Source organism: Amia ocellicauda, chromosome 21, assembly GCF_036373705.1.
Source record: "Amia ocellicauda isolate fAmiCal2 chromosome 21, fAmiCal2.hap1, whole genome shotgun sequence".
Lineage (NCBI taxonomy): Eukaryota > Metazoa > Chordata > Actinopteri > Amiiformes > Amiidae > Amia > Amia ocellicauda.
Genome location: NC_089870.1, coordinates 18738449 through 18759884, shown reverse-complemented (window position 1 = coordinate 18759884; position 21436 = coordinate 18738449). Strand labels below are relative to the sequence as shown.

Sequence of the window (21436 nt, the reverse complement as noted above, 5' to 3'; positions counted from 1 at the left end):
AGCACACAGATCCATGTTCAGACCATACTTTGAATTGATTCCCTCTAACTGATCAATCACTGACCACATACCCCAGCCATTTCAGGATTTCAGTTTCCCCTCCCAGCGATCAGCCTCTCAAACCCCTCCATGATGTGAATCCGTCTCTCATGCTCCAGCATTCTCGTCATGAAATGTCTTTTATTCATGAAGATTTCTTTCAATATCTTCAGAGACAATGAGAACGAAAGCATTTATCTCGGCATCCTGGGTGGTTTCATTTAATCGTGGGATTAGGCCTAGAGCTCATATTGAAAGCTTATCTTTTTTCCCTGGAGAGATTTATAAGGGCAAAAGATTCTGTTTTTTGATAGGAGTAATTGTATTTAGCTTGTAGGGTACAAGGGTATTTATCTCACACCTAGGAAATCATTACCTTAAATCCTGCTAGATAAGGCAATGAGTTTTTTCCTCAAAGTGTTTTGTGTCATTAACTCAATGAGCTGATGATTTGTTTAGTTATCATTATGGTGATAATTGCTTTAGGTCTACTCATACAATACTCACAAAGCTGGCCTTTTCACATTTTTTTAAAAAAAATCAAAATCCCTCTTCACAATGGATTCACGTAAGAATTGTGACAGAGTATGAATCGCTCCAATCAGAGTAGAGGAGGCGGATACATACTCAGTTCTTTATCACACCTCTTCTACAGCTCGTCCAATCACACCACAGTTTATAGCCACTCCCACAATGCCTGCAAAGAGCCAGCTCACATATTGTCGATCCTTAAATCAGCCTACTCTCAGTTCCCCGCTCATTATAATGACTAAAGCAGTTCCCCCGAGTCGTGCTCGTTCGCTGTGTGCATTGGAATCTCGTAAATATTTGTCGGGGTGACACTTTTTCGGTCTTGTGACACACATTTTTCCGTAAAAGTATGTTAGAGGGCCGGGAACATTCTGAACGCTTCAAAAACAAACAGAAAAGCGCTTTAACGAGACACAAGGCCACATACAATCTGCTCAGAAAACACAGCGGAGAAACCCCTCTGGAGATTCCTCTGGTCGCCTGATACGCACTCGCCGAACAATCAGCCGCACGTAACGAGGGGGCCAATCTCATACAATGCATGGGAAAAGGCAGCAGTCCACTGTTTATTTCTGCATTTTGAGCATTTTCTGACCTGGCTAATGACAGATGCCTGGAGCTTATTCCAATCACCTTGCCAAAGATTCACAAGGGGGTACAGTATGAGTTTATTTGAGTTTGGAGTTTATTTGAGTTTACTCTGCAGCCCGTCTGATATTCTCTCTGCCACAATTCGCACACGCTACTCCACTGCTCCGCTCCCTCCACTGGCTCCCGATAGCGGCACGCATTCAGTTCAAGACTTTGACCCTCACCTACCACTGTCTCGACCACACTGCACCAAGCTACCTTCAGACACTCGTCTCTCCATACATCCCCTCCAGACCACTGCGTTCCCCCAGTGCCAGAAGACTAACTCTGCCTCCTCTCCACTCTCCTTTCTCCAGAACCGCTCCTTCTCATCCCTGAATCCTAAATGGTGGAACGACCTGCCCACCAAAGTCAAAACAGCACAGTCCTTGACCTCATTCCGGCGCTTACTCAAAACACTTACTCTTTTCCGACAGTACTTGTAATATTAGTCCTCTATCCCTGCTAGATAGCACTTCACAGTTCTTATTATGCTTCTCGCGTTCTTGATTGTTTTCCTCCTTGCTCCCTTTCCCGTAGCCCTCGTCTGTAACCCTACATCTTGACAGCACTTAGCTCTCACCGTCCAGGATGTAGGAAGTCACTTACTGTACTTGTGTAAATTGTAAATTGGAATTTGTAAAATGTATTATTTTGAATTGCTGTTTTAGCTAAATTGAATTTGTAATGATTGATGCCTTGTACTTCACTGTATTTTTGCACTTTGTTTGCTGTAAGTCGCCCTGGATAAGGGCGTCTGCCAAGAAATAAAAATAATAATAATAATATTAATAATGAGTTTATTTGAATGTTAATGACAGTTGGACAGCTTATATCTCTGAAAGGTGAATTTCGAGATGCGTTTCCAGCTTTATTTCACACAGACGCTCGGCTACCTGTTGTTAATATTGGCATGTGACCCCATTTTAGCGAACTATGGAGAAAAATAAAGCTCCTTTTCCACTTCAAAACTGGTAGTTTGAATTTGAAGGCTTATACAAAACCAGCAGGTGAACCAGCATATGAAGTAAGTGAACATAGTAGAACGTTTTTCTACTATCCCAGAAAACAGCAGGCCAACAGAAATTCACACCACTTCTTGAAAACTTGATATTTTCATACAATACTCACTGATTTTGTCTTCAATGTTATTCAACTAAGCACAGAAATACAGAAGACAAATTATGTAGAAGTCACAGGAGTTCCAGTAAGACTAAACTCTGGAGGTTCGAGGTGGACATTTCCAATCCCCAATCTCGGCTTTTGACATCTCAACTGATAAGATATCACAGATACCGAAACCTGTCGATTCAAGCGGCTGTTGAATAGAAACGGCTTTCATTCAAGCCAGGTCTCATGGGATCGGCTCACATAATTTCCGAGAGGCCTCCTTGAATAACTACACAGTGGCGGCCATATGTGGTGACAATATCTGAACAGGTTAACAAGAGAAGTCATTAAAACTCGGGGGAAAAAGCCATATTGAAACCGAGTGGAAGAACCATAGTGGAGTCTGAAGTGATACATAATTAATCAGGAGTACCCTTTAATATAAAAATAATAATGATTTAGTATTAAATGGCTTAAAATAATTCTGGAATTAAGAAAGTGCAGTACTTTTTTATTTAGCAGAGACAATCTGAAGTCTATTGCATATTATATAATTTTGTTCTTGACCTAGGTGACTTTCTCAGGGTGATTATATCTACAATATTTTCACAATCCTACTGCTTAAATAACACAGAACTGCAAATTAATCACACTATTGAATTTTTTGCTAGTAATGAATAGCAATTCAAAATAGCTCTAAACCTCCAGCATTTTTTAACCTAAAGTCAGTATGTGCTCCGTGGTATTTATAAATCTCTTTTATGAATCCCAAATTACCTCATTTGTATCATTATGATACAAAACTCATATTATGGACATTAAACTGTGTTACTTTCTTACTGTCAAATGATCTGACTGGGAATATGATCCCAAATTTTCTATACCCATTCTACAGATAGGGCCCTACGTTTTATGTGACCTGCATTCTTAGGCTACACTTTATCCCTCGCAACACAAAGTGGTCATGTAGTCTTAATTAAAACACATACTGATTAATAACCTCCTGATTCCATTAATCATCACAATTAGTCCTTCTATTAAAGCTCATGGACACACTGATTAAGTGGCAGCAGCTACAGATGTTTATTTAAAGGGACATGCATCCCTTTATTACTAATAGCTGCAATTAAATACTATTTCTTAGGATTTGTAAAGAAAATAATGTAAATGTTCCAGTTTACTAGCAGGAACACAATATTTCCCAATGTTTTCATCTTCCTGTTGCCTTGATGTACTTGTTGTACTTAAATGCAACATGGATTTTATCTGCCCCACTATTGAGTAAAGGGCAATGAAAAAAAAAAAGTAATAACAGTGAGCGAACAACAGCTGTAATTGCAGGTTACTTCCTCTGCCATTAACAGCTGTTATCAAAGACTGTGACCTGTAGTTGTCAAAAGCAGCCGAGAAAAAGAAAAACACAAAAACAAAAGACAGGAACTCCTCCAAGAACTAAGAGCCAACAATCTCACCACTTGGCAGGTAAACGAATCATACCTTGGCCTGCTTTTCTTGCTGATACCGGGCATGCCATGGTTCACTGCTCCTACACATCAGAGTATATCAGTCAAAGGTGGCCGGCCACAACCCCCAGCCCCAGCCCCAGCCCCCCTGTCCGATAACAGTTTGTCTCTCAGCGATTGAATTGACCGCTCATGACATGCTGACAACTCCATTCCAATTCTCCAGGTCAGCAGACTACTCTGTGGATATCATTAGTGATGTAAATCTGGTCTGATTCCATCAGTAACACAGTTCACTGGCAGTGCTGGACCGTGACGAAGAGTGACAGCGCCATCAAACTGAGTCCGTCCAAATTCAATCAGAACAGGCCAGACCCATGAGATCAGCTCACTCAACGCTAAAGTCAAAAGTCAACGTAAGAAGATACAGCAGCTGCAAAGGGAAATGTATGTATTATTATTTAATATCCGAGCATTTTAAAACAGGGCAGTTTCTGTGAAAGCTTGAATATCATTTTGAGATGCATTACATTATTTAAATTGCAGTGATTCAGCTGGAACAATTAAATACTACAGAGAACCTTCTATATTAGGTTATTATAGAGCTAATAAAGACAAAATGGAAGTGAATTGTGAACTATATTATAATATGCTCTATGGCACATGACAAACATGCCTTTGCAACATGTATTTTTATTTTAAAAAACTGGTCAAGTATCTTAATTATGATTAACTATGTTCACACTCTCTTCGAGGAAAGAGAACTGAACCAAATCACACTACACACCATCCAAAATACATTACATATATCTTCATATGTGTGGCAAACATTTAGTGTTTGAACAGTATCAGGACAGAAATGGACCCTGAGTTTTGTTCTCTCTGCTGTGCTTATTTTTGCCTCCTGCTTTCCTCGTCTCATTCTGTTGCCGACTCTCTATCCTCCCCTCCTTTGGCCTGTCCCCTTTTCTCCTGTCTCTCAGATCTCCTGCCCTTTTTGCCGCAATGAGTTTTTTTTCCCTCGTCTCCGTCTGCTTCTCCCCTGTCAGCCCCGCTCTCTTTCAGAGACATGCGAGCAGCTGATCCGGATCGGACTAGACTGCAGCAGAATCTTTGAACTCCTATCTTTGTCAGGGAAGGACAGACGCAGGGATGAGGCTTTTCAGAGATTGTCTTGTGGATTGTCCCGTACGCACGCCAATTCCCATCATGTTCACCGCTGTTTACTGTTGTTTTCGAAATATTAACCTGTTCAGTTACACGACCACATTTGATCAAAAAAATTCGATTATCCATCAATTATGATTATACAGCCCTTCATATACCGTGCTCTAAATTCCCACAATGCATGCCATGCGCTTTGTGACACGGCAGGTGATGTTTTTCTCTATATTTCATAATATATACTTTAATCCTGATAGCTTTTTATAGGTATGACAGCACAAATGGATTTGCCAAGCCTGCCATTGAAATTATAATATGACATGTTTCTCATTAAATAAATATATATATTTAATCCCACTATTTCATCTGCACAGAACACGTGCGAGGCATTTTCGATGACAGCTCCAAAACAGGAAACTGCTTACAGAAAACGGGACATTTCAGCAATGCAAATACAATTGGTTTCTGCCTAATGGCATCAACCTTGGCTGGAAAAAGCCTTTTCAATAGCGAACAAAAAAGACACTTGGCGCTATTCTAGCTGACAGTGCAATCTCAAATTGTTAAACATACAAACAATTCATCTGCGCTGGACTGTGGATCTGTTTAATCCGCCGCTTGAGCAGAAACAGAGGCTATTTGTTTGAATAAGGAAATTTTACTGCCTTAAAGATTTTCCGAGCCCTGAGCACTGTATTAGGCCTGACACTGCGATTGGTGGGGGCCCTGTTTATGAAAACAAGCTCGGACAACATGACTTGTTTGCTTGTAGTTGCTATTCATAATTCATCCTTTGTGGTCCATCTACACATTAAAATAGCCTGCAAGTTAGTTAAAAATAAGGCAGAATGACTTTGATGCCCAGAATATTAAAAAGCCAGTCTTTTACGATTTATATAATGGCATTACTTTGAGAAATATTTCACATAAAGCAGAGGAGCCTCCATGTTTGTTTTATTTTGATATATATATATATATATATATATATATATATATATATATATATATATATATATATATATATATATATATTTCAATACATAACCACTGTAATAAATAATTAAGCCATAGCATTTCTATAAGTTTTTTTCAAGATACTAATATCAGACGCTGCAGAATGAAAGAGCGAACAGGTAGATGCATTTTCTTCTACACAGCAGAAGTCCTTTTCCAGAACTGATGCAAGTTTCCAGAAAATGTCTGCTAGCGAGAATCTAATGAAGGTCAGGTGCTTTAGGAGTCTCTGTTCTGTGTCAACGAGTCAAACGGTTTAACTCTTGCAACGCTGCAGGTCTGGGCTGTGGTAACTACCTCTAGTGTGGACTCTTTCAGTAACATTTATGTGGTGTAACCTTTGCAGTCTGAACTGCTTTTTCCTAGGGAAAGTGAGGGATGTTCATCTGACAGACAGAATAGACTGGGGTCATCCATGTCTCAAAAGTACAAAGGAAAAGCGGAAACAGTAAACTGCAAAGTCTTATTAAAAATGGGTGTGCTATAAAGCTTTAATTCAAATGAATGCATCATCTTCCAAGAAAGTGACTAGAGGGCCTTTTGTTTTATTTAGCCCTTTTCTGACCACACTATCACATCTAACATAAGTGAGGAAGTACATATTTGATTGTCCTGTAATTTCAAATAATTATCTTCAAGCTACAATCATAGGGAAGATGAATGCATTCTGCTGACATTTATATACCTATGAAAAGAGAGGGAAGGTTTAGTATAATCCAAAAAGCTAAAACGATACCAATGGTTGCCATATTGATTACAATTGCATGTTTCTTCTTTTGTTTGACATGCCTGAGTGTATAATTTAATACAATGTATTGTAAAAACAGAGAAGATACAAAAGAGAGCTCTTTGCAATGTACTAAATGGATTAGAAGTCGACACTTGGCCTTCATGACTAGTGAAATATTCCAATGCATGGCCAAAAAGTGCATCAAGAGATGTTTCTCTGTTTATGATTCACTGAACCTCCAGTTGATCCCAGAGGAGTTCCATTGGATTGAGGTCAAGACTCTAGAATGTGTTACTCTACAGTCTGCATTTGTCGCATTATTTTCAACAACATAGTGTAGACTTGTGTCAGATAACATGCAATAAAATAAGAAATGTAGATTTTACGAATGGACTGAATTCTTCAAGGTGTTAATACCGCCCTTTGCTTTTCCCATCAGATGGTACTGCAGTTCTACAATTCAGAGTTTGAAGGTTTCAGAGCAGGTAAGTATTACTAATCCACAGTGCTCACATTAGCATTTCCAGTCTGATCTCTTGGTAGTACACTAACCTATAATTACGCGAGAAAATGACACAGCTGTTAAAGAAGAAGAAAATCAATCATGACTTAATTATTGACTAATGCCAGTCATCTACAAACATACCACACATTTCAGTTAGTTAAGAAAACTAGAGCCCAACAGAAATACAAAAACCCACAGAGAGGCATTTGCTCATGTCACGAAAAAGAAAACAAAATAATTCAATAACAGATGTAGAAAAGCTGGAGTAGATGCTGATAATTCTCTTTGAAGGGGAGCTGTGTCCTTGCCAATGGGGAGGGGTGGTCTGATATGTATCTATCCAACTATATTTAGTATGCGATCTGTTTAAAAAAACACGATGCAAAATTCATACAAAGTACGTCGGGGATAATTATGCTCTCCTGTAATGGGCTCTGTTGGGAAGAAGTCTGAGGATTCATCCCAGGAATGTGAAAGGTATTACCTTCCACTTATATTATATAATGTTGGCAGAAGTAAAAAACAATATCCATTCAGTGTTTTCTATATTTACTATGTTTTTTCACTACCTCTGTTAGCAAGGCTTCGTGCTGTTCATTATTGAAGAATTGGTATTGAATATTACTTACATTTACATCATTGCACAGGAGTAATTCCAATAATATAATCTTACATAACAAATAATCAGGATATTATTATATGTAAATATGTGAGTTTGTTAATCCTGACACTAAGAATGATTACTCCTATCAAATGTCATTGGAGAGACAATGGTTACACACACAATTTTAATGCATGGCATGCGTACCGGCCAGCGATTTGGAAACCACATTGACTTCCGATTTTCAGATTCAGTTTTTCACTCATGGCTAATGAAAGAGACACGTACATATCAATATTTTGCAAAGTGCATATCAGCCAACAGATCACCCACACAACTCAGAGTGTGAGGAGTAATGCAGAGTTGGTTTATAGTATCTTGGAGGATCTGCAAACCATGCGGGAGAACTCATACATTTATCCACAACAGATCAGTCACACTGTGGTTTAAATTCAACTGCGCTCTCTCTCTCTCTCTCTCTCTCTCTCTTTCTCTCTCTCTCTCTCTCTCTCTCTCTCTCTCTCTCTCTCTCTCTCTCAGTGGCTCATACACAACATTACAAGGATAACAATCTCTCTCTCTATACATAAATAAATACAAAAACAACAAAATGAAAGTCTACGGCAACAACTGGTCTGGCCCACAGGTGTGATGTAAACAGATGTGACTCAAGGAGGTGTTGAGAGGTGATAAAACAATGTGTAGTCATAATGCTCATGGGCAGCTCATTCCACTTCTGTGGGCCAAGACGGGAGAGAAAGAGTGACACCTGAGGGAGAGCAGGACTGGTGGGAGAGGAACGGTGAGGCGGTGAGGGGGAGAGATGTATAGGAAGAGACAAGGGGCAGCAGAAGGTGAAAGAAGAGGACAAGGGTCTTGAGTTTCGAGTTTCATACAGGCAGTGATAGGAAGCCAGCGTAAAGTCGCCCGAGAGAGGCAAGACAGATAATTTAAGGTGAACTGGATGCTTTGTTTTGGAGCAAATAAATGGAGGAAGCAGGAAAACCAGGAGGCAGAAGATAGTTGTAACAATATTGTCTTCACAGGGCATCTATATATGTACAGTGAGGGAAAAAAGTATTTGATCCCCTGCTGATTTTGTACGTTTGCCCACTGACAAAGAAATAATCAGTCTATAATTTTAATGGTAGGTGTATTTTAACAGTGAGAGACAGAATAACAACAAAAAAATCCAGAAAAATGCATTTCAAAAAAGTTATAAATTGATTTGCATGTTAATGAGGGAAATATGTATTTGATCCCCTATCAATCCGCAAGATTTCTGGCTCCCAGGTGTCTTTTATACAGGTAACGAGCTGAGATTAGGAGCACTCCCTTTAAGAGAGTGCTCCTAATCTCAGCTCTTTGTCAGTGGGCAAACGTACACAATCAGCAGGGGATCAAATACTTTTTTCCCTCACTGTAACACATATGCTACATAGAGTACGCTTTGTATACTTTTGCATTGCATGCTGGGAAATCTGACAAACCTGTTATGCGCGGCGATTTATTTGTATTCTTTTTACAAGTATCACTTATGCGCAGCTCTTTGCCTGTAGCACACCATTCAGAGGCACTGTGTCATAAACTCTTACTTCATCTACTTAACTACAGCCTTTTTAAGAGGCTCGGAACATGACACACAATTAAAATAATGCTAAATTAAAAGAGTATGTGAAAAAAAAAAAAAAAAAAACAACACATTGAGGAGGATGACAAATGAGTCAGAAGCGCACACCTGTCTCAAAGGATTCTCCGACGCGGTGTGGGCAATACATTAGGCTTTCGGTGCAATGTGCATGCATCAGCAGGATACGGAGGGGCATTATTTGTGACTCAGACTACAATAACATAGTTTACTTTACAGGGGAATCTCTAGGGGTGAGAAATAAATTGGTGCCTACGCTGGTTTATTCATTTATTATAACAGTCGCAAATTTCTGTTTCTTGGAAGAGAGCCCGCTCTGATTAATGCGTTCCTTATACTTCCTGAATGCGTTTTATTGGTTTCTCTGCAGACGGTTTCACTAAGCAAGCTGACAATGCTCAACGACAAAGAAGAAAAAGGTCAATTATGGACAAGACTTACACACTTCAATCAAACATGATTTGGTCGGTCACAGCACAACCCATCACTGAAATCAACAAGATAAGAAGAGAATTTATAGCACGGTTAACTCCACCGGGATTAGTCCGGCTCATACTACATTGTGCATTAACTTAATTCATACTACAAATACACAAGTGCTTTAAAACAGACCTGTCCCTTTAGAAACATTTTTAAAACCGCCATTGACGAATTGCATTTCACCAAATGACTTATGCATCACCATTGCTTCAATATGTCCTAAACTCATCAAATGATGACCTGTTAGTCATATAAGACCCGATTCTGTCGTTTTATTTCTGGTGAAACTATAAAAAAAGCAAAAAACATAATGATAAACATATAAAGATCAATACAGGTTAAATGAATGTGGCTGCCACCAGTAAAATCTCTTCCTGTGCTGCACTCACATTTACATTTTTCATCCAAATGTGGAAACCCAAAGTAAAGGAGTCTGGTCTTTATTGATCTGAGATACTGTAGATCCCTTTCAAGATGTATTTTTTTTCAATTTACTTAGTTGGTGGTTCTTATGCATTTTCATTTTTTGTAGAGAGAAAAAGAGGTCCTTTCACAATCTCCCACAAGAAAGTGGTATCTTGTGTGTTGTTTTGTAAAATAATTTATTGTAATTATTAACAGTGGACTGTCTGTTTGTGATTGTGTATTCTGTTATAATAGAATGTAGAACATGCTTTAAATAATGTATGAGAGTAAACAAAGGGGTTATAAGGGGGGAGCTATATCTATAAACTTACGCTCGGCTTGTTTGTGTTGGAATGTGGGCGGCCATGTTGGTGAGGGGCATGAAGGCCATTACAGAGGCCATTTTACTGAGGGTCTTTATGCCATTTCCTAAGAATGGGCCCAGGGTGATTATTATTTCTCTCTGTTTGGAGTAGTTCATTATCTGTGTTGGTATTTTGTATGTAGGTTAATAGATTTTGATTTGTTATATTTTTAATATACCAAACATGACTTGTTTTTCAATGTATTTTTGTCCTCTTTGTTCCCTTTATTCCCATTTGGTTTAAAAAAAAAGGAGTATATAGTGGGATTAATGTGTTCAGTTGGAGCTAGCTGTAATGAGTTCAAGTGCCCCAAATTTGATCCTGCTTTAGGGCATGTTTTTTTGTTAGTTTAGTTTTCTATTTCTGTCAATGCTCTTGACATTGTCCGATTTGTTCCTGAGCTTGTTATTTATTTATTTTTTCCTTCAACCAAAATCAATAAATGCAGCTGTTCTTTTTATGGAAACTATGCTGTCTCGCCAAGAACTGTTCACACTTTCTTTAACACTTGACGTACAGCCCACCGCTGTACCATCTCAGTTTTGCCTTCAGTCTCATTTCATGTTTGGTCTATTGGTTAATATAGTCTGGCACCCAAAATATCCCTTGCATTAATGGTAGGATGTTTAATGAAACCAAAGGGATGAATTAGTTTTTGTATTTTTTGCCTTGACAAAACTAAACTGCCAATAGTTGTCAAAGTAGTTCAAATAGTCCTACATTTAGATATTTTAAAAGGCGAGGAAGTGACAAAGGAGAGAGATAATTTAAAATAGCTGTGCATCAAATCATTCCCAGTTGCCACCCAATGACAATGTCCTCCACAGACGAAAGTCTATTTAAATATGCAATGCTATGCCCAGAGAGGTTATATATTTATTACAATACACATTATGCTGCAAACAATCCAATACGTATTCAAATGCCTACATTTCAAAAACACCCCCAATCAGATTATTTTAAACATTTTCTGATATTATAAAAAGCTGCCAAACAAGCTGAAGTACCAATTGAACAACTGTTAACACCCTCTTGTAACTGCAGACTTGTTGTGGTGTGCATTATGAGAGGAAAGAGAATATTGCAGAATATATATATATATTTTTAATGTGTCCGTGTCATTGGATTAAAAGCATATGCTGTCCTGTTTACTTTGCAGTATTTATTTATTTTAGATATATTTTCCTTGATTCACATTTAAACCGTTGAGAGAGTGTTACCTGTGGGGTAGTGCTCGTTGATTGGCCAGTTGTCCACCTGCAGTGTTGCGTTGCCACCATTTCTCGTGAAGCGCACCACATGGTATTTCCCATCATTCACTGGGGTGCTAGTTTCCTGGATGCTGATGTCCACAGTTCCAATGTTAAATGTGACACCGATCTTGCCTTGCTCCTGGGAAAACAAAGTAAATATAGTTCTGAATAACCCTTCAGCTGTCTCCCAACCCTTTATCTGAAACATTTGTATGTGGCGATTCATTGTCATTAGTCGTTGATAAATAATTATATTTTGATTATATATTTGATTAACCCTATTCATAAAACTAAAATAATCACCAAATACCTGTTTCAAATGAAGAATGTGAAGACCTTTGATTAAAATTGCCACATTACTTAATCAATATTGCACTAATTAGCTTTCTTAAAAATGACCTTGACTGTATACATATGCAAAACTTCGTTGTACTTCAGTAAGAACTTTCGTACATCACCTTTATTGCAAACAGTGTCTTGAATAATCTATAACATTAAAGACCTCTGATAAACTTGTCCACTTAATGAAAAGAATTCATCACCCATCACTTTCCCCTCTTACTGTGAAGAATCTGCCTCATTGATCTAAATAATGCAGTGAAAGTGGCCCAAATCAATGCCATTAAATAAAACAGCGCGAGATAAGGAAGATTAATGACCGTTGTAAGCTCTGTATGTTTCACTCATATGGTTGTGTAGGCGTGCTCAGATGAGCCAGGCCGTGGGCTGGTTTACACACTTTATGATAAATTAATTAAACAAACAAACACACAGTGTCAACAACTTGGTGTCAGATTCAAAACAAACCAAAAAAAATAAAAAAATCTGTGGCGCTTTCTTTACACGGTAAACAGCTGAAAAATATATTAACAGATTTGAATATTCAAAAGAAAAGTAATCAAGAGTTACTTATATGAAAGCTGTAGGTAAAACTGAATTATACATCTCCCAAAATAATTTAGGTTCTATATATACCAGTATCCATGAAGGGACGTCTTTGTTTTATGTGTTATGGTTGTTGATGGAAAAATCCTCCATATAAAAGCTGTGAAAAGCTGCCTGGAGTCACATATGCTAGGCTGCTAAAGTTAATGACATGGTCTCTGTTGCCAGCAGATCTGATAACTAAATATGACCTGGATAATCAAGTGTGATAAAGGCCTCCAAGTTGGTGTTAAATAGATGCCTTCATATGTGCTGAACCCCTAGACTGCTGTACTGCTAGATAATATACAAATTGTTTCAGCTTTGATACGTAATGGTTGATACAGACAGATCAACTTCAATCTAAATGAAATAAAATGTACTGTTATGAGAAGTATTGGAAGTCAAGCAACATTGATCTGAAATTATTTTCCCCCTCATGTTATATAAGGAAACTTTATGTGATGAAACAGGTATGAAATAGGTATGAAATCAGAACAACAAAGAATAGTCAAGGCATTACAATTTTTCTCTTATTGCATCAAAATGCGTTAACCATACATCAAACTCATGCTTAACTTGTTCTTAAAACCAGAAGGCATAGAATTGAAATCAGAAAGCACAAAAAAAAAAGAATATTAGGAAATACACTTGGCCGTTATTAATGTAGAATTTGCATTTATTTTTTCTCACCAAATGCAAATTCGCCTTATTTTCATTCAGCGTATAAAGGTAGACGAGGAACCAAGAGTTATGTTTTGCCAAAGATAGAAGCCCACATAATTACAATTTCCGATAATCTCATGAACTAGATTTATTATGGCTATGCAAATCTTAAGTCTCTAAAGCTTAATGAAAGACTCTTACTAAGGTTACAGTCCAAGTTCAACCTGATTGTCTCCGTTTTCATAGAAAGTTTTTTTGGGAAAGCATATAAAAAAGGTTTAAGAAGCAGAGAAATGCACACATGCTGCTTAACATACCTTATAAAAGAAAACTGCTCAATTTTGAAGCAAAGGTGATAGAAATACCAAAAGTTTGCAGATCCAAAAGTGTTCTGCATAATCTCAAGAATGGAGAAATAAGTTTAAACAACAGCTGTCTAAGATCACATCTTTATATCGACCTATATCATTAACCAACATTGATAACAATAAGTGGAAATACCAATTTACAATATGAGAAGAACGAGTAATAATAATTTTGTGTAAATGGTTCAAATGTCAAGCAGGAAGCCTTTGGATTGTATGTGTCAAAACTTTTTAAATGATCTATGGATTGTTGTGGGGAAGCAATAAAAAAGGCAAACAGAATGCTAGGGTATATTGTCAAAAGTGTAGAATTGAGAACAAGGGCAGTGATGTTAAGACTGTACAATGCGCTAGTTGGAGCTCATCTGGATACTGTGGACAGTTCTGGGCACCACACTTCAAGAAAGATATTGCTGCTCTAGAGGCAGTTCAGAGGAGAGCAACCAGACTTATTCCAGGTCTGAAGGGAAAGTCCTACTGAGAGACTGAGGACCTGAACCTTTTCACCCTGGAACAGAGGAGACTACGTGGGGACTTGATCCAAGTCTTCAAAATCATGAAAGGCATCGACCACATCAAACCAGAGGAGCTTTTCCAGATCAGCAGGGACACACGCACCGGGGACACAAATGGAAATTGGGCTTCAAGGCATTCAAGACAGAAAACAGGAGACACTTCTTCACACAGAGAGGCGTCACAATCTCGAATAAACTAACCAGCGATGTGGTTGAAGCTGAAAGTTTGGGAACATTTAAAAATAGTCTGGATAAGATCCTTGGATCACTTCGATATTAATGAACACCAAATGAGCATGATGGGTCGAATGGCCCCCTCTCATTTGTAAACTTTCTTATGTTGAAGGATTACTGGACTGGATGTAATTTACTTTGTCATTTACTTCGAAACTTAGATGTAGACGAGCACCTCAATAAGCAATCATTCTTTTTAGAGTTTCAAGATTCCAGAACTTCTTTCCAGCAGGCTTCTAAAATCCATATCACAGTATAACATTCTAATCCACTTTTCTAATTGAACACATTCTCAAGTCAAATGGCAGGTTCCAGACTGAGTCATGTGGTCTCGGATCCACGCACAACGAACACCTCCACTAATTATCCTGAGCTGTTACATCGGTGTGCGGGAGCCCAGTGGGTAAAAACCTGACCCATTATTGTTAATAGCTGTAATTACATTTTATAATTGTGCAATAATTAAAATTCATTTATGTGTTTCTGATCCTTCGAAGTCTTTCTGCTTGATTGGTAATGGAATGTGGGTTAAGAGTATGTTTAAATAAAAGTGTGTGCTGGCATTAAAAGCTGATGATCTAATTCACTCCCTCGTTTACTTGACAGGTGACACATTAGTCTTTAAGCCTCGTACTGCCAAGTTCACATCCAACCTTTCATGCTCAATACTGAGGATAATTAATGACAGGTGTACACAAAAGGGGTTTAATTATACGTACCAGTGAAACGCTTCGGCATCAAAGCTTAAGACAAATTTTTAATTCAATCTTACAATGAACAATGTACAGACGCACATATCTATATATATGCATGTATAAATAAATATATATATCATTATCATCATCATTTTCAGCCTTTGTCAACGATCCACTGCTGGGTGAAGGTCTCCCCAAGATGTTTCCACTTGTTTTGATTGACAGCATCTCTTTTACAGGTTTATCCAGCAAAGTTTCTTATCTCATCCTCCCATCTTCCATGTGGTTGTCTTCTAGGCTGTTTTTCATCTCTTTGGATCCATTCTGTGGCTTTATTAGTCCATCTGTGATCTATTCTTCTTGCCATGTGTTCAAACCATTGCAGTTTTTACATTTTCTCTGTTGCAATGATCCATTTACTTAAGAACATAAGAAAGTTTACAAGCGAGAGGACGCCATTCGACCCAACAGGCTCGTTTGGTGATCCAAGAATCCTATCCAGTCTATTTTTGAATGTTCCCAAATTGTTGCTTCAGCCACATCACTGGGAAGTGTCTCCTGTTTTCTGTCTTGAATGCTTTGAAGCCCAATCTGTGTCCCTGGGTCTGTGTGTCCCTGCTGATCTGGAAAAGCTCCTCTGGTTTGATGTTGTCAATGCCTTTCATGATTTTCGATCTCTTCTGCTTATTACAGACGTATATCTTTCCTTGGTTCTTTGTGTTGTTTGGAGTACCTGTGTCATTTGTGCATTTAATAACCATGTTTTGGAGCCATAGGTATGCATTAGTAGCATGTATCGGTCAAGTAAGTTTCTCTTGAGGCAAATGAGCAGATTTACTTTTAATTGTGTGCAGTTTCTTCCAAATGTAATTTTGATCTCTATCTGGACCAATCGGTAGATGTAACTATTGACTTCTTCAAATTTCTGTTGATCTACTGCAATCTTCAAATTTTTAAACAAAACTGTTGAGCAAGTCCAGTTTTCCTACTTGCATCAGTCTTGAACATTTCTACAATAGTTGTTCATGGATATATGCATATATATAAATGAACAAAACAGTTAATATAGCCTTGTTTTAGTATTACAGTTTAGACTTGGCTTAGAAATGTATAGTGAAGTCTTGCATGTTACAATTTATTCTCTCTCTCCCTTTATTCTGAACTGATGAAAATAGTCTCCTGAATTTTTGATACTTTATATTCATGCTTCACTTGATTTGGCATTATGTCCTTATCACTGGCTATCACTACTACCGCAGAATAGCAATAGCTGATAAAATGTGGCAAGGGAGATATTTATCACCATCTATTGCATTTATCACCCGTGATCTGTTTAAAGGAATCTGGGCCAATTTTTTCAAGTTCATTTAAAAGACACATCAAGAAAATACAGAGACGAGGGTGAAGTTATTTACCTACATTTCACTCCAGGCAGTAAACATGAACCATGCTTAAATTGTATGGTTTATGTATATCTATATCTATATATCTATATCTATATCTATATATCTATATCTATATATCTATATCTATATATATATATATATATATACTCAAAAGTAAGAGAGCAGTCTCACGTTTGTTTCCATGAGTTGCTTTCTTGTTTTTCATTCCGCATGTCCAACCAACCACCACCAGGCTTTTTCTGCCTCCACCAAAATGATTGACATTTCCAATTACATTTTATTACTAAGTCACCAGAGTGCAAATCAGTGTTGTGGAGAATTCTTTATGTCTGAAAATTTGAAACAAGAAAATTGCCAAGGACTGATTTTTTCCTTTTTTTCCCCAGGAAAATAACAGTGATCTGTTTGCTGCATGTTACAGGTAGACAAAAGACTTGTCCCAAGTAGAGCAGTACAGCAAAGGAAGGATTACTTTGGATTGGCTGCAAAAAAAATGTTTCGCTTTCTCCTGATGTATATAGATATTTTTTCTTTCAAAAACAGTTACTGACACATACACGAACGTTACCTGCTATGCTGTTATGTAACAAACAATGAAATATCAAAAACCTAAATCAGCTGTTGCTTAAATAAACTGATTGTATCATATTTTACTACATGATCAGATAATTGTGAGGTAACCAAGCCAAAGACACACTAGAGTCTTTTTACTGCTGAGATTTGAAAAGATGAAATATGTATATAACTGAATTTAAAACGACCTTTGAAAACAAAGACACAGATCCACAACTGCTGCCAGCTCGAGATCAGATTGCTCACCACAAACCCCAAGAAACACCGCGTGACAGGGAATACTACAGGCGATGACATGACTCTCTTTGAAGGCCCTCTTACCATCTAGGTGGAATGAATGATGCCCGGTTCCCGTATCAAGTGCACAGCGGCGTTTTATATAGATTTCAGCAGCACTTCAATATTTCATACAACAATATGCTGATGGCTAAATTTAGTTCTGAGTTTAGACTGAGCAAAACGTTGTAATGGGACAGGAAACCGGCCTCGACAGGAAAAAGCTAAACACTCGTTTTAACCACACAAAAGTACATTTTGACAAAAGCCAGCAATCCATCATCTGTAACTCCCCAAATGACTGCAACATTCAGAGTACTTTATTGTACGTGGCAGGCCACCAACATTAAAGTAATCAATCGTGGCTCCATAGCACGCCTGGACGTTTTTATAATAACTCCAGCGCAAAATAAAACTGTGTGAGGGATGTTGAGAAATGTACCTGTCGGACCAACAGAATTTGAAGTCCAAAATGGTGAGCGTGACTTAAAAAGGGTCATCAACATAAAAGGGGTGGATGTGAAAGGCTTCCTGGTACGAAATAATAATACAAGTATCCCAGTATCAAAGCAAACCCCTTATGTTCCCATTTGTAAGTAGGTGTCAATCAAACTTTGATACAACAACAATCATTTGACATGATCTGAAGCATCAGAAAACACAGAGTTTAAGTTGAAGAGAATTCATCTTTAAACTTAAGTGAAATGGTATTTTTTCTTCTGCCTTTATGTGTGCTAAGAATGCCTGCATTGCCTGTGTGTATCAAAGGAAGGACTTGTCTCCTCCAAAACCGATTATCTTTCAATTCCCGCAGCAGGGCAAGTGAAGATGTATTAGACTTTCTTTAAAGATTTGGAATTGTAACCGACTGGAAAGCTAACATACAGCTCGACCAGGTGGTAGAGATGCGTCTGGAAACCAGGCATCAATTTTCCGTGGCCGTGTCTGATGTGCCGATGAGTCAGAGCCAGTAACATCCCCTCCTCATGCCTCTAGTCTAACCATCTGTAAAACTGGGCACGGGGAATATCACACAGCAAACACAACTTGGCTATTCCTGTGTAAATAATTAAATCAAGCCCACTGCAACCCACATACATGAACACAAGAAAAGCCCTCTTTTTTATTAGAGACAACTTCCCTCTTGATAAGAAAGTGACGTAAGTCTTACGGGCTAAATTTAACGCGATCCGACTCGAGCGTTGACAAGATCGATGTAAAATTGTCAACACACAACAGAAAAGAATAAGCCCTTGGTGAGTGTTGTATGAATAATTATTTTAGAAAACCACAAATAAAATGGCACTTTGCTTAATGCCATATAATTATGGAGCATTACTGTGTTAGTAAAATGAACATGAGTGTCATTCAATGTTAGCCTGTAATCTTTTTAGAAAAAAATTAGACACTACATATTTCATTTTAACATTGAGTTCAAGAACACAGGCAGAAGGTAATGGAATTGACTTATTATCGGTCACTGTCAACTGGTATTGCTGCACTTTGATCCTCCCTTTTGATTGTACCCGGCTTAACTGATTAATTATTTATCCGATATTTTCCATTTTCCCTGCACATCTCTATAATTCACCTTGGCTCTAATAGAAGTTGAATTTATACACATTTATTTATTTATTTATTATTATCTCAGTCTAGACTAGAGCTATTGTTTTACACCCTTACTGGCATTAAAACATAATTCATGAGTTATTCATATATATTGATAAAAATATGCCCGTACTTAAGTGTGGTGTACAAATTCACAAAGTCTTGAATGCAGCGACGGAGATTAATGCGGTAAAACCTTCCCAACAAACATTAACGACCTTGTGCAGCAATCAAGTGGCAATTTCAACATCCAATCACAAAAAAGGCCAGACTAAAAACCCTAATCCAATCACAGCTGCCCTCTCCAGAGCAGCGAAGCTAAACAGAAATGTCAAACTCCAAGTCTCCCAAAAACACCCGGGTGACTCGTGATTGATATCTGACTCTACCTCCGCTAACCTCCAGAGATCTTACTAAGAAAAGCAAATGGCTGCCATGAAATCATATACACAGCGATCAACAACATAAAACTCAAGAGGCTCAATTTATAGGAACAAAGGAGAGAGAAAGAGAACAGGAAACAATTACGGAGACAATTACGGAAAAAAAATAAAAAAATGGATAAGGCCTGTCTAAGTGAATAGGCATTTCAAGTTGGCAGGCAAAAGGTAGGAGAGGGGAATTATATATAAAAAAGAAAACAGATCTATCAGCTTAGAGAGCAATAGGCACGACTGCTCACCTTTAACATAGCCAATCTGGTAACCAAGGAAACAAGCCCTTGAAAACATACCAGAAGAGTTACACTAAGTGAAGGAAGAGGAGATAGGAGAAAAAGACAAATTTTTTTAAGCCAATACGATACTTCCTGTTCGAAGTCTGATCATAGATGTACGCACAATTGACCGCCATTGCGCCAATTGCAGTCGGTTCGCTTCACTTTTATTCTATCACCTGAATTATAAGTTAACGGCTTCCAAGCTTCTGTTTAACATTTCACTTAAATGTACTTCTTAAGTAGACAAAGATGTAGAGTTGGATTTTTATATCAATAATTAGTCCCAAAACAAAACATTTAGGTTGTGTAATAATTTGTTTTCAATTACATTCAGCTGTTCAAACAGAAGGTCGGAAGAATCGGGATATATATGCAAAGCTCAGAGTTTATGTTTTGTGTGATTTTCATTCAATTTCTTACGAGTAAATTAAAAACTAGTAGAAGTCGTTCAAATGTAAGGATGGCTAGTTAAGACAGCAGGAGTTAAAAAGTTAAAAAGTAGTCAGAAAGGCCTTATTTGGAAATGATGTTATTGTGTGTTTTGCACCTGACATGTTATTAAAGAAAACACGCTATCTGAAGTTCATTAGAGGAATGGCTAAATAGGATTTGTAGTTAAATAGAATATAGTGCCACAAAACCACATTTGGGATTCAGCTAATGAAATTGAACTAGTTTGGTAATCAAATAGGATCTGGTCTGAGGATATTTAATTTAATGTGCTAGTGAATACAGGCAAAGCAATTATGGGCATAAAATAGGGACTCTCAATCTCATAATTCATTTCGGACCACAGTAAAACTGAATATGTAAATTAACTACAATTACATAGATGTTTCTGATGAAAAAAAGGTCTACTGAACACTGAAAATATACACAGTTATTTTCTACTTATTTTGAAAGATTAAACACCTATAAAAACAAACCAAGAAAGCCAATTAATCATGTATTTGTTTTAAATAATGAAAAGCTAAATAATAATTAATCACAAACAAGGGGAAATTATATACTTTCATAAACATGCGGGACAAAAGGATACAGAGGGTTAATATGCGATGTAACAGATGATTATACTGTGTTACTATATTAAATCTACAATTTTGTATGTTTAATATCTCAACAACTTGCAAAGGCTGTCAAATATCAGATTACTGACAGGCAGAACAGAGCTCAAATCAAACTCATTCATATTTCAAGTTTTGCAGAGAATATTGATTTAGAACTTATGAGACTCTGGTGTAATACATGGTGCTGTCCAACAAGCTCGAGATGACTTCAAAGTTCATCCGTATCAGATTAACATCTACATAACGCACATCCCAAGAGACCCAGTTCAACGGCCTGGTAGATTCGAATCTCCAAAAAGCCCCAGGAGACCCGATATTTTCAAAGCGCACCACTGAAGACTCAGAAACGCAGTGCCAAACATGAGCAACGAGACAGAAAACATTAGTGATAACATCTATTTACAGCAACATATGTTTCCATCACTGTCCAGCTCTGCATTTGCTGTTCAAT

The 21436-nt window shown here is 37.7% G+C and overlaps 1 protein-coding gene across 9 annotated transcripts in view; it reads right to left on the bottom strand.

Moving 5' to 3' along the window:
• The window catches only part of nrxn3a (neurexin 3a), a 328954-nt gene that overhangs the window by 46850 nt on the left and 260668 nt on the right, over positions 1-21436 (bottom strand). For all 9 annotated transcript variants that reach the window (XR_010805140.1, XR_010805144.1, XR_010805142.1 and 6 more), the window contains one exon: positions 11906-12077. Coding sequence is in view for 2 of the 9 variants with exons in the window: in XM_066694072.1 (XP_066550169.1) it covers positions 11906-12077 (172 nt within the window). In the remaining 7 variants the exon portion in view is untranslated. The remainder of the gene's footprint in view (positions 1-11905; positions 12078-21436) is intronic.